The 14,028-nt window shown below is 40.4% G+C and overlaps 1 protein-coding gene across 1 annotated transcript; it reads right to left on the bottom strand.

The window, feature by feature from the left end:
* Positions 1 to 790: 790 nt before the first annotated feature.
* Positions 791 to 10,673, bottom strand: cmtr1 (cap methyltransferase 1). The gene is made up of 24 exons (XM_084378519.1): positions 10,269 to 10,673; positions 8,781 to 8,885; positions 8,374 to 8,519; positions 8,096 to 8,254; positions 7,873 to 7,965; positions 7,674 to 7,745; positions 7,346 to 7,440; positions 6,897 to 6,969; positions 6,587 to 6,785; positions 6,371 to 6,489; positions 6,084 to 6,180; positions 5,761 to 5,893; positions 4,854 to 5,033; positions 4,711 to 4,767; positions 4,549 to 4,606; positions 4,374 to 4,442; positions 3,958 to 4,089; positions 3,443 to 3,568; positions 3,060 to 3,151; positions 2,906 to 2,974; positions 2,653 to 2,700; positions 2,450 to 2,562; positions 2,185 to 2,293; positions 791 to 2,060 (listed from the first exon to the last, which is right to left on the bottom strand). Exons 2-24 carry the CDS (start codon positions 8,878 to 8,880, stop codon positions 1,925 to 1,927), a joined length of 2,475 nt encoding a protein of 824 aa, XP_084234645.1. The 5' UTR covers positions 8,881 to 8,885; positions 10,269 to 10,673; the 3' UTR covers positions 791 to 1,924.
* Between the last annotated feature and the right edge of the window lie 3,355 nt (positions 10,674 to 14,028).

Raw genomic sequence — 14,028 nt, forward strand, 5'->3', positions numbered from 1 at the left:
AAATGACGCCACAAACACACAAAAAAATGTTGAATGAGGGGTTATTTTTTTGAAAATTTATGAAAATAAAATATTGAGTGTCTCATGGCTGCTTTAGTTAAAACAGGGTTGCACACACATTTGCCTTTGGAGGGCAAAAAGTTAACTTAGTGGTGGGCTACGGGAATGGTACTAGGATCCCAAATTATGAAGAACAATTCATAAGCAGGAGTCCTATGTGGTTACAGAGCATTTTTAGCTTAAAAAAAATAAAATAAACATTTTTTATGAGGTTTCTTTTGCAAGAAGCATCTGAACCATGTAGTGGGCCAGCTTGGGACAGCCCTGGATCAATGATTAAGGCAGAAAGTTAGCTTCCCAAAGCATTTTACAACTGCAATTTGTAGTTGATCTTCATTTAAATATGAATTTATTTGCAACAGTAGTTTCTATAGTTAAAAATACAGGTTTGCCCTTTAGTTTTAATATAAATTAGGTTTACCAAAGCAAAGCAAGAGCCCCCTACCTCCAGTGGCCCCACAAGCTCAGTCTGTGTGAGTTGAGTTGTTTTTGGTAAATACATTTTTCATAATTGCACAATTTCACAACCTTCCTGACATACAGAGATCCGGGGCCAGGTAGCATTCCAGTATGGGAGTGCTGGTTGATTCTGGCACTCTATGTAAATTTTTATAAAGTTGCCATCTATAGTGTTCAGTGCACACTGTGCTTGATGAGTCAACCAAGGCCTCCAAACACCTTCACAAAGCCAAAATTATCATCACAGACAAAATCAAATTTCACCAGTTAGTTGAAAGTTGTTTCTCGGAAGAGCATCTTCCATTTTATTTTCTACATTATTATTTACATCAAAGGGATCGGTAGCGAACTTTACAAGAAAACAAACAAACAAAAAAAACAAAACTAAACTGCAATATTTATTAAACACACAGTCCAGGCGATATGAGGCACAGTCACAAAGAGGTGTCAGAGTAGAAACAAACGTAAAACCTAAGAGGACACCATTCAAAATTTAACTCACACACACACACAAACAAACACACATGCGTGGCAATAGGACAGGTATGTAAAAGAGTAAAAGCTGCTACATCTGTTAACTGTTATGAATGTCGAAACAAGGCTGAGGAATAGTTTGATTAACATGTTTGTTGTATTTACGCTTCAGCAGGTGTGACAACAAGCAGCCTGTTGGCGCGAGAGCCTGAGCAAACAGATCCTAGTCTCCATGGAGACGAAGAGAGGAGCAGTTGTAGAGCGAGGCAAGCGAGACAGTGTTTACAGATATGGATGCATAGATTAACATTTGTAACTCTGATCTGGGATGCATCTCTCTTGTGATGTACGCACACACACACACACACACACACACACACACACTCACAAGCATTTGATGGACGAGGGACTGTGAAAATCTCATCTACAGGGACATGCAATCGAACGTAGAGACAGCAGCAGCTTCGTGTCTCCATAATGTCCTATGAGGCGGATTTTATTCGATACAATTCTTAGAGCCAAGGGCAGTGAAAAAAAGGCAGAAAGACAGAGTGGTTTGTCAAAAAGTCCATATGTCACTGCTAGAAACAGCAGCAAACAATTCATCATCTGAGCCCCAGAAGTCAAGCTACAACCTGGCAATAATTCTCAAAGAGATGGTCATAAAGAAGTTTAATAATTGATATTTAAATGTACAATAAAAAAGGGATTAAAAAACTTAAATTTGTATACTATATTTAATATACACGCTAGCTTTAATCTATGTCTTGGTATTTTATTTATTTGGTCTTTCATATTCCCTTTTTTATTGTCAACATAAATATCAATTAAAGCTTTATTTGAAAACCATTTCTCAGGCTCTACATCCTCCATAAGTTAGTGCATTCTGTGACTAGGTTGTAGCTGGCGAAGCTCCGGGGCTGTGAGTGTTTCAGGGCTGGTAATACTGGTGCACGAAGGACAAAACTTCATCTTTGGACAGTTTCTCAGGGTCCATCCTGGTCTGAGAATCGTGGACGATCACTCCGTCCACCCAGGCCCAGAAGAGGCGCTCCGAGTGGCAAACGCTGAGGACGAAGACAAAGAAAGGATGCTGTTCATTTATCAGATCATCCACTATAAAACTGATTCATTTTATTGATTTAATCAGAAAAATTTTAACTCAATATGGGTAGAGAAGATGGTACATACTGGAAGGGGGCAGCAGCGTTGGGTGGCATTTCATAGGTGGACTCCTTGGTTGTCTTATTATAGAAGAACTTCATCTTAGAGTTTTTACTGTAAGCCATCGTCCAGGGCTCTGAGGGAAGGAAAACAGAGGAGAAATATTTATTAGAAATGTATAACTGTGTTTTGTCCCCAGGATTGTTGAGGCTTTGATGTAAAGTTGACACAAATTAAAGTTCCATTTCTTGACACTGAGATGCAGCACACTGGCATCAACACTCATACATACCATTGACAGTCTTAATGATGTAAAGGCCCGTGGGAAGGAAGTGTCGATCATCTCTGCCCGTGTAGGACAGACGCGGGACTCCTCCTGAACTCTTTGTCACCTTCATCTCTAGTCTAGAGAAAATAGTAGAACAAATTGTAAATGATTATATAAAACGTGGCCTGATATTTTATAGATCATGTTGACGATTGGTAGGATCATACCTGACAAAGATTTTCTCCATTTCCTCTAGCCTGTAAACCTCCTTCACTCTGTTTGGGTAAAGGACATGTTATACTTTAAGACACAAATAATCAAAAATACTTTGTTTTGAATGTTTTTGTCCTCTAAAATTCCTTTTATGTGATATTTAACTACATCGCATATGTGGTATTATGCGAGTGTCCACCCATCCAGTGCTTTCCGATCCCTGCAAATAAAATGGAAAGCAGCATTTAAATTCCTCTCAGTTAATACCTGATAGGGTTCATGTCTGGTCTGCTGGGTTTGGCGACTGCCTTCACAAACTTTTCAGCCATCTGGATCCTGGACACGCAACAGGTATTAATCAGTAAACTATAGAAAGTGAATAAAAGTGTAACAATCAATGAAACAGGTGACACTGTCATACCTTTGGTTGAAGTGCTTATCTCTTACATCAGTGCCATTCAGTATAAGTACATCCATTACGTGGACTGCGTTGATCCTACGCTGAGCTTTGCCCTGAGGATGAAATATATTGTATTCATACATGTAAAAGCACAACAATTAACAGCAATACCTCACTTGTTCTAGTGTATTTCTAACACAATGCAATTGTTGCTTTTTAGGGGGAAGGGATTATAATGACCACAAACTCCTACAGATATATGAAGCAAGTGATCAACAGGAAGAGAACAGAACAACTGTTATTATTTCAGCATCAACAGAAACAGTGCCAACTCAAAGAGATTATAACACAGGTTCCCATATTTCATCAGTATAGCACTTCATCTTTCCAGCCCCTCCTCTCACCTCGCCCTTCAGCTCTTGGACGATCTCCACACTCAGAAGTGTATCTCTTGGCAGCTCCAGCTTGAAATTTTCCAGCTTCCTCCAGCGCAAGGGCATCTTCCCATCCCATGTGTATATCTGAGATTTCTGCACAATCCAAGGGGAAACGGAGAGAGCAGATAAAAGGATGAAAACAGGTTCAATCACAGGCTAAAAAGCTGTAAAGCCTCTCTGGTCAGCAATATCCCTCTAGATGAAAAATAAAAACATTAGGGGGGAACGGATTGGCCTGTGAGCTCTGTGTTTTTATCTTTTCTAGGAGATAGATGAATTTGATGATACTGGTCTGATTGTCCCATTACAGCGTGTAATATTGCATAGATAGGAGCTGCTATCTGATATCAAATATAAACATTTGGAAACAGTGAAATTACTCCTGCTGGGTACAAAAAGAAGATAGTTTGAAAAACACATACTATTGCACGGTAAGCAGTTGAAGGACCACATTTTGGTGTTTTGTGTCACCTAAGACTTACCCCAAGTGCCAGAAGAAAGATCTGCTCTCCACCTCCCACAATGCACCTGTGGTCAAGGACGTGGCGCAGCTTCTCAAGTGTGGTGGAGTTGAGAGATGTGAGCTTACACTGGAACGACTCCACATCTGAATTCTGAGGTACAGCAGGTGAACAGAAGGGCAGAAAGATTTTAAAAAATGGGAGACAATTTTAACATTTTAAACCAAACCATTTACAACAGTATTTCAACCCAACTAAATATATAACAATTGCTTTTAAATCTGATTTCAGACCATCACCTCTGGGAAATATTCATGCTTTCCCAAAGTGCAGAAAGATGCTTAAATTTCTTATTATACATTCATTGTCAACAAGAAGGAAAAAAATTAAATTGCACATTTATCTGCAATGTTTTATTCCCTATTAGGATGACTTACCTTAACCAGTTCATGGAATTTGGATTTTGGATCTGAGGAAGCAGGAGCGACTCTGGCCTTGTCAGGGACCTGGAAGTGGACACAAAATGTAGTTAGATGTGGAATGAAATGGACTAAAACTGCATTATTAAGTGTAACTTCAACTGAGTTCATGTATCACAGTTTCCCTACTCACCCCCCAAAGTTTCAGACACTCCTTCCTAATGTCCGCTTGTCTTGGCTCTGAAAGGGTCCTAGAGAAACAATCACAGTGACACATATTCAGTTGAATTATAAACACCCACACGTGGCTTTACTGCAACAGAGGTAAATGCACAGTCTGAGTAAGGTTACTCACGGGTCTACGACATAGGCGTGGATCTTGGCCAAGGCCTTGATCTGGACTGCACAGAGGCTGCAGTGAGATTTAATACATTTTCAGTCAGTCACTGTGTTTGAAATGAAAACATTAACGCCTTGGTGAATACTGTGATTTTCTACCTCTCATTGGAGTTCACCATAAACTGGTAAAAGTCGGTGTCTTCCTTGATGATGCTCAGAGGAACCACTTCTATGACGTCCATGTCTGTGTTCCTCAGCTGGTTCAGTTTCAGGTTGATTCTGAACATGTATTCCCTGACGGCGTCCGATCCAGGCTTCAGACCACGGCAAACTACGTACCTGCAGATGGTGGCGGGTTGGAACAGATGCAATCATTCTCTCTGTCTCTCTCCTGTGTTGTTGTTTTTTTAGAAACTTTTAGCAGGTAAATAAAAGGATTTAAATTGTCAGGATAATTTTTTGAAGTGCATGTTTTTGTAATTCTGATTTTGACCACAAGAGGCTGAAGCGTACCACTACCTCAGGTCCTAAATCGGAAACCAGTCATGTCTCCATGCACTCTTGAACACAAGATATGACGTCAATGTTACATAGTTTGCTGAAACACAATATAAATATATATTTACAAATTAAAAAGGCTTCAAAAATCAATAATGGATCATCTGAATTTTTCTCACTTGCCTCTCAAGGCTTCCCCAGTAGACATTTGTCCAGGAGTGTTTTGATTATTTTTTCTGTCTGCACAGCCCAACCCCACAACATGAGATCCAAAGATTTGTTGAAGACAGAGAGTCCGATATACCATTCATCAAAATATGCCATTCATCAAAAGCTTTAAAAGCTATTTGGAACCCTGCTGAATTAATTTACAGCTTCTGCCCCACTAGCTCCTATAAATGTGGGTATTGTCATCGTGCTGCCACTTGGAATAGCCAATTAACAAAACCATATTTACTTAAGCATTAATATTCACTTGAAATATAATAACAAACTTGCACTGCATAAGTAACGACACAGATCTCCATGCACGTTGGGTACGCTCACAAACACAAACACAAAGCCCCACCTCTCAGAGTTGGCGGGCCTGCTGGTGACAGGTTTGAAGAGACAGATCCTCTCGAAGCAGAGGTAGAGCAGGTAGACCAAACCCACACTGAAGGGAGTGAAGAGGTCAAAAGTCTTGCAGACAAAGTGACCACCTGGAGATGACAAAAAGTACCATTGTAATGTAGCCTGAACAGTGATACAAACACAGATGCAATACAACATGAATATGATAGAGGAATATCGAGGCTGATTGGAGCCAAAAAGTGACAGTTGGTGCCTGATTCATCTCACAACACAAGAGAGAAAGAAAGTACTCAACTGCTACATATACAGCACACATACCTGTCCTGAGTGTAGAGAGGGCTGTGAGGAACTGACAGAGCGTCAGCTGTTTGCTCAGGATCTCCTGAATGTTTTCCTGGCCTTCCACAGAGAAACCCTACCAGAGATCAGAGTCATCAAACCTCCATTCACTGCACGAAAAGCTGAACATGTTAGTTCAACCCACCAAGAGCAGGAATCTGTGAACTTATCCTCCGTTTGATATGTAAATTACAGATTTTGCATGCTTTGAAGCAGAAGAGTAGCTACAAATATAGTCCGCAGTTGGATGTGTGAAATAGACTCACTCCATCTGCCATGAGGAAGTGCATCCCTCTTTTCTCTGTATTCTCCAGGACAAAGTTTCGGAAGGCGGTTATGTTTTCTGGCTTTGTGATGTCGCCGTCCCCATCCACTCCTCCCTCACCTGGGACACACAGAGGTCGCGCTTTCACTGAATCATTCATCATCTGAGACATAACCAGCTCCTGTCCTCCTCCTGAACGTGATGTGCATGCACGTACCATAGTAAGGCTCAAACAGCTCACTCGGTGCAGCATAAAAATCTTCCAGTTTGAAGTCACAGGGTCCTTTCAGCGTCATGCCAAAGCCCTTGGCATGCCAACGCCTCTTCCACAGTATGTACTCTGAAAAGCCTCCAGGCCCTGCACAGACGTCGCCGAAGTACAGAAGCTCGCCCTCGCGGTCCTTTGTCAGAGGTTTCTACATAATGAGAGAGATTTGTCTCACCATCTGCTCACATGGGCCTGTGTGTGTGCTGAGCCAACAAACGTTCAGTGCAACACATATCAGCAGTTACTTTGACCAACTCACCCCTTGTGAATCCTTTGGGTTCGTGAACATACTGTCGAAGCAGTGGTCAATGTTGGCCATTTTCATAGCAGCTCTAAAGACAGGAAGAAAGTAAAACAACTTGTCATCTTATCTTATCACACAGTAAGCCATGTGAAAATTAAGAGTAAATAACTTAACTATTTATAAATTAACTTCTAAAGATGGGAATACACTGTCCTTAAAACAATGTTATTAGAATATACAACATCCATTATATTATTGGTATCAGCCATGAAAAACAGGTGATTATCAGTTATAAATATCAGCTGAAAAAAGTCATATCGTGCATCCCTGATATTATATAAATGTATATTAACACACACGCAGTCATGTTTTCAAAATGCCAACAGTAGCTCAGTGAAATAAAACCTCAAAAAAGCAAAAGACTAAAAAAAAAATATCCACATGGATCATTAGTAAAGACTGACCTGTTGAGGAAGATTCCTCCTCTGATCATCTCATAAGGGTTAGAGCGTGTCCGTGATCTCCTCATCTCCTCGCCCTCCAGGTTATCAAAAATGGTCTGAACATCAAACAGACAGAGTAGTTACACAACTCAGAGCTTTTACAGTATTATCAACTGTAGAGGGCAATTCACAGAGCTTTACACACAAACATGGCCATTAAAATCCTCATTAAACAATACAGTAAAGGTAAAGGGTCCTAAAAATCCAAACAAAGGAAACATAGGAAGACACCTACATATTTATAAACAAAATAAAAGGGCAATAAAATGAAACAGAGGTTACAACTCACCTTGCACCTTAGAAGAGTGTGCAGGAGGTCTTCAGTGCAGAACTCTGTCTCATCTTCGATCTTAAGTTTTCTCTGTAAGCAGTCAAAAACAAGACTTTGAAAACACAATGTATATTTATGAGGCACAAGAGTATGCATTAGAGATCATTGTGTATGATATATCTATAAACAAGTGAGTGTCTGAAGTGTTTCTATTTACCCGTCCCAGAATCATCCAGTCCCTCAGCTCATCTGAATCTGGGTTCTCTGTGGTGCATTCTGGGAACCAGTCTACTTTCTCTACGGCACTGGGCTGGACGGACAAACAGAAAAAGAGACAAACAAACGGAGAAAACAATGAAAGTAGGAAACAACAGATCATGTCAACATGATGTATACAGAAGAAAATGGTTCTCAGGAGTAATGGAGCAGACTCAGTGTACCTCTGGTTCATCGCGCCAGTCGACATTGAGCTCCCCTTGAAAGCCCTGCAGCGTGAGACCGAGACCCCTTCTCCCTCGCTGAGTGGAGGCCTCCACAATCTCTTTGCGTCCCTGCCCAAACTTACCCAGACCTTCACCCTCCCGGAAGCCCATCTTGGCCTAAAGGTGTACAAGAGAATAATGAAGTTGGGAAAAGACAGTGGAAAACTTTTCAAAATAAAACAAACCATGAAACAACTGTTAAATGTCTACTGTTACTGTGGGTTTCAATACATTACCATGAGTTTCTGTGACACACTGTTGTACATAAAGAAATTTGAGGCAGTCTGTGTGCCATCTTGGTCATCAAAAGATGATCTGGAGGACATGGAGAATCCCGGTCTGTGATCCTCCTGGTCACTGAGGGACTCATTTTGGCTCGAGTCTAGACAGAACCAACAAAACCACAGAGACACAGGTACAAACCATTCATGTAGAAACAGGAGCAGACAAAGACACCAAAGTGAACAAACAAATGACAGCTAAAACCATATTAACTACTTGACCTAACAGCCTAACATCTGTTAGACCAACAACCAACTGGAAAGTGGCTTTCAATATTATCTTTGGCAATTAATAAAGCTTATTTTTTGTCTAAAACAGAGCAGACATTGTTTGAAGGGGGGGGGGGAATTAATATATCTACCTTGTCTGGATAATTGTGACTCTTCATCTGAGCTACTCTCTTCATGAAGCCTCTTTGCCGCCTGCGGTGGTGCAGACGATGCTTCGATTCTTCTCTTCATCGTGGCTGAAACACAGCAGGACAGGGGGAGAGAGGACAAAAAGAAAAACATGCTCAGTCTGATGGATGAGGTGCAACAGCACACAGCAGATTTAGGAGAAAACCAAGAACTGTGACAGGAATACCGAACCTTGCGTTATGATAATTTGAAAAAAAAATTGAATTGGAACAGAGCGACAGAATCTACCTTGATGTACAAAAAAATAAACAAAGAAACAATAAAGGCGGACTGAACCACAACAGCAAGTTTGACAATGATGTGTGTATGAGAGGCAGCCAAAAGCATTTTGACATAAGTGACATATAGTATATATTGACTGACTGTAAATCAAAATGATCTACTACGCACTACATGTATGCATACAGTGCTGGTTATTTCTTCAGAAAAACACAAACATCTGCTAAGATGACAAATGAAAGTCGTTTATTTTCCTCATTTTATCACTGTATTCATCCCTTTACACTAGGGCTGCACAATAAATCATTTCAACAGTCGCATCACAGGACATGCAACGTCACGTAAGGCAAGTTAACTCGGCTCTTTAACATTTTTGATGTGTTTTTGCAGCATTCAAGCTGAAAGTTAAGATTGAAGCACATGATATATATTGACAATAGTGCCACTCAATAGATTTCCTGCCACCTTTGTGATATCACGTGCATGGCCTCTATTGTGCTATTCAAGTTATCTGGTAACAATTCCTGTATGTTTTCAAATTGAAATACATATCACAGAAAACCAAAACACTGCCATGTCAGTTTTTTTCCAGTATCATGCAGCCCTACTTTTAAACTGTTACATTTTGATTGGCATTAGGTTAGACTTTTACAAAATAAATAATTATTGCATCATTTTAAGAACCATTTAGCATGAGAATAATCACCAGTTGCAGCTTTCATGGCTGCAAGGTTAACAAATGCAATGTCCTGAGTTATATACTTCCTATGAGTACTCAACATATAAACGTGTATGAAGAGAGGGAAAAACTGATAAGAAGTCCTTTCAATAGCGACCCACATAACAGTGGGTACTTCCAACAATATTCTGAGCAGATAAAGTGTACACTTTGCTTTTTGCTCTGGTATAATTTTTTGATATTTCCAGGTAAACACAATCGAAAACATGCATGTTGAGGTATGAGGTTGCAGTATTTTACTGTAGTGATACCAGATACAAGTAGAAGAAACAAGGCCATTAAAAAGGATATTATATCAAGTCATCTGTACCCCAGCAGTTAGTGTCTTTCATTACACTCAGGAGAGGATTAACCTGTGGCTAGTCCACATCACATATAGCACTAGCAATCTCTTGAACCTCCACGTTGCCAGAAGTTGACAATCATAATGTAACAATCTGAAAATACATTTCCTGCAAATATGAACCGTTACCTCTGCGGTTATGTTGTAGTTAGCAGCAGTCAGCTATCAAACTTTGGCAAAGTCGGCCCATACCACTCTCCAAGATATATGCCTTTGCAGTTTATCACAGCTAAAGTAAACTGGTTTGGCTGGTTAGTGTCACTGTGGATGTTTTCGGTGTTTTCTGTGAAACGAAACTGCGCAGCTGTAGCAGCATTAGCTGTTAGCTAGCTAAATTAGCCAGCCAGTTTTTACCAGCTCAGAAGACACACTTCACTCCTCTGTCGTGAGACTGTAGCGACAAAACGTTAATTCCGCATATGTTTCGAGATCTCCCAGTAAGACTTTTATTTGCATGGAAACTTTTGTAATAAATACTCTGTTTTCGAAGTTTACATTAGCCCGCGTTCTGATTTTAGAGCGTTCAGGGGTCCTTCCTTTTCTGACGACACGCAGTAATGATGCGCGTGACGTAACGGCTGTCTATGCAAGTGCCTGTATGTTTTTATTTGTATTTTTATTTTTTATGATATTTTCTTTTTCTTTTTAATTGTATGTATTGTATTATTCTAAAATGGTGACCCTGGCTTGGATTACACTTTGTTATGTTGGACCTTGACTGTTATAAACGCAATAGCTGTATGTTGTTGACAAAATGTTGAAATAAAGACAAGAAAGTGTGTGAAAGAGTGGTAACTTCATTGTTTATCTTGATTATGTGACTCTGTAGTACACAAGTGACTTTGCGTTGAGGACAGAAATGCACTTACACAAAGACAACACAAGATCTGCAGCTGGCTTCATTTTCACAGTTCGGGACCCTAGGTACTTCCCTACATGGGTTTTTTTCAGCTTTATTTATTTATTTTTTAAAGATTTTTGTTAAATAAAATGTGGCTTGTGTATATTTTTTCTACACTGCAGTCCCCCCTAAATTATTAAAACAATAACAACACTACTAAAACCAAATATTAAACCTGGATGACTTGGACATGCACCACTGACACTAAAGTCAAAATGGCTACTTAACGTTTATGTGGGCGCACACAGTTTGGATTGGTATGACATCAGCTAGAGACTTAGACTTATTTACATAAAACTTTAATTGTATTGTTTTGGCTGTGTGATTAAGTGATTAGATTGTCCTTAAATCAGTCTTGCATGTCCGTTACATTGGGCTAATCTGTTCTTGGCATGTGAGTTAAATGATCCTGAACTGTCTGTCAAAACAATTATGGGGCTGTTATCAATATTCTCTTCACCCGTGAGCATGTCAGCACAACCTGCCTGGCTCCAGACTGTCTGCACATTGAATGAATATCATTTTTCCCCCACAGGCTACAAGAGAATAATCTTTCCAGTGCTCTAAAAGGTACAATAGATACTGTATGGCTACTAAGTTTCAAGTAAATCCTCGTCCTTTCGTGATGCAGCTTGAAACGAACATGTCAGTGTGTCGCATGCCTTCATTGATGAGCCTTGGAAATCCTTCTTGGAAAAAGTGTCAATACCTTGTCTTCGTGACAGCAACGAGATAACAAGATGAAGCACTCAAACTCTGCTTCCTGACAGTAACACTTGAACAAATATATTGTAATCTAGGTTAGAAAGAAGGCTTGACTCACCAGTTACACATTTTTGTTATGCCTTTTTAATTGTAACACAAATTGCGTTGATACAGCATACAGCTTGAGTGCTTCAGAAGTGCTTATAGTTACTTTGCTTAATTGTTTTGAAATTATTTAAGATACCACTTCAAAGATTAATTTAATTTTACTATAAGCTTTTTATTTGACCTGTTTGTCATTTCTTGATGCACCTTTAAGATCAGGTTTCTTTGAAAATGACATGATTATCTCTATAAAAGTCAAAATATAAATGAAAATAATAAACTAATAATGAAATATATGAATGAATAATAAGAATAAAAAGGTAAAATTAGGTAATTTGGCTTTAATGTCTCCATAGATGTGAATGTGAGTGTAAATCCAGACAAAGTGGTGGCCTGTATAGGATGTTTCACTGTTTAATCAGGTAAAGAAAATGTATGGATCGATTATGGCTGAGAATTTTCAAAAATCAGGTTAGACATACACCTGCGCCAGCATCCACGGTTGAGATCCAGTTAGCCTTTTAATTGTACTTGATTGTTAACCTGCCTGTTTGAGACCCCAGCAGACGTCAGCAATTGTCAAACTACCCGTCCCTACATCAGCAGACGTCATTATAGCGTGCCTTTGCCAACCGTTGATGGGGTTGTTGTGTGTCTTCCCCGCATACTTGGCAGCCAATATACTTTAGGACATCTCTGACAGGTATATTAGGTTGCTCTGCTAATCCTGCTCTGACACAAATGCACATTCACACGAAGACACACACAAACACACAGTCCAGCACCATGTGACCAGCTTATGCAACGTAGCCAAGGCTTTATATACTACCTATAGACACTGCTCTCCCGCAAGGGAGATCATTACGGTGCAGGTGTGCTTCAGTGGATCTGAGTGAGAGACACAGGGGAGAGCTGCTGCTGCTGCTGCTGCTGACACACTCAGCTTGGTGGACAAGATCCAGTCCAGAGAGACAGAGAAGGAGAAGGAGCAGAGGGAATTCGCAGTTATAAAGTTGCCTAGCAGGAAGTCCTGAGGGCTGGTCGCAGAGGGGTTTGTCTGTGGTCTCAGCTGTGAAACACTGGAGAGAACAACAACAATGTTTTTTCGCATCCCTCGACTGACCCCTGGATATATTAGATACCTGCAGGTGCGTAAGATGCTTCGGGGCGATTTTCTTCTTTAGATAGATTAATGATTAGTCTGGGACATCAAGGGACATCTGCAGTGGCACAACAGTTGAGCAAATTCCATTAGAGCCTCTAATAACAAACAACTGTTGAGCTCTGGAGCCTGGGCCCTGCATGTTTCCCTGTCTACCCCGCTTCAGCGAAAAGTTGTGTGATAGTATGTAGATCTTAATCATGATTTCTCTTAATGCTTTGGGATGCATTTCTGTACAAATACTTAGATTTGTACGGAAATGTCCCTTCACTGCTCTAAAAGCTCATTTTAAACCTGACTCATCACTGTACACAAAGTGCCAATGTGTCTGTGTCATGGCAGGATTTAGAATAGAGGATTACAGCAGCCTGTCTTTGAATGGATTTGAATCAGGGATGCCTAAGCTCCCCGGGTCAGGTAAATGCCCTCTAATTGGATCTCCAGAGAACTAGCATGGGATCCATGTTCCCAGTCAACCCGCTGGGTATTTCAGACACCTACAGCTGGATTTAGCAGCCCTACAGTGTGGCTGTGCGTGTTTGTTTTTAAAACTGACAGTGTCAAACCACATTATCTGTGTCTCAGCTCATCGGAGTTCATGTTAGATAATTCGCAGTCCGTGATAAAATAGGTCACACCAATTACTACTGCGTCATTTGTGTGAAGGAGTACCTGTTGTGCTCTTTTATGAGTACAAATTTGGAGACGCAGTGATGAGTGAAGAAAATAACTGAATTTATGTGTGACTTTAGGAAATGTCTTGGATTGGCTCAAATCTCTGAGATGTCTCCAAACCTGCAGAGGACTGACAATAAACTGTATTGACACTTGGCAAAATGGAGCTTGTAGTTCGGCTCTTCCCTTATGGTAAGACCATCGCTGGGATGAGACAGGTGTGTGACCAGGGTCGCCTCTTTAAGGACTCTCCTGCAGACAGAGCCAGGAGGAAGGCCGCTGACACACTTCCTCAGTCCCTGGCGATGATCTCGCCCGGTGGTGGTTGTCGTGGCCGTGTG

The sequence above is a fragment of the Pagrus pagrus genome, assembly GCF_965226575.1.
Source record: "Pagrus pagrus genome assembly, chromosome: 16".
NCBI lineage: Eukaryota > Metazoa > Chordata > Actinopteri > Spariformes > Sparidae > Pagrus > Pagrus pagrus.

Coding starts and splice junctions, on each gene's coding strand:
- cmtr1 (XM_084378519.1), bottom strand. CDS start 8,880: ATGAAGAGAAGAATCGAAGCATCGTCTGCACCACCGCAGGCGGCAAAG. Junction 7,746..7,872: donor ACTGGATGATTCTGGGACGG/GTAAATAGAAAC, acceptor GACTGCTTACAG/AGAAAACTTAAGATCGAAGA. Junction 4,443..4,548: donor AGTGTCTGAAACTTTGGGGG/GTGAGTAGGGAA, acceptor GTCCACTTCCAG/GTCCCTGACAAGGCCAGAGT.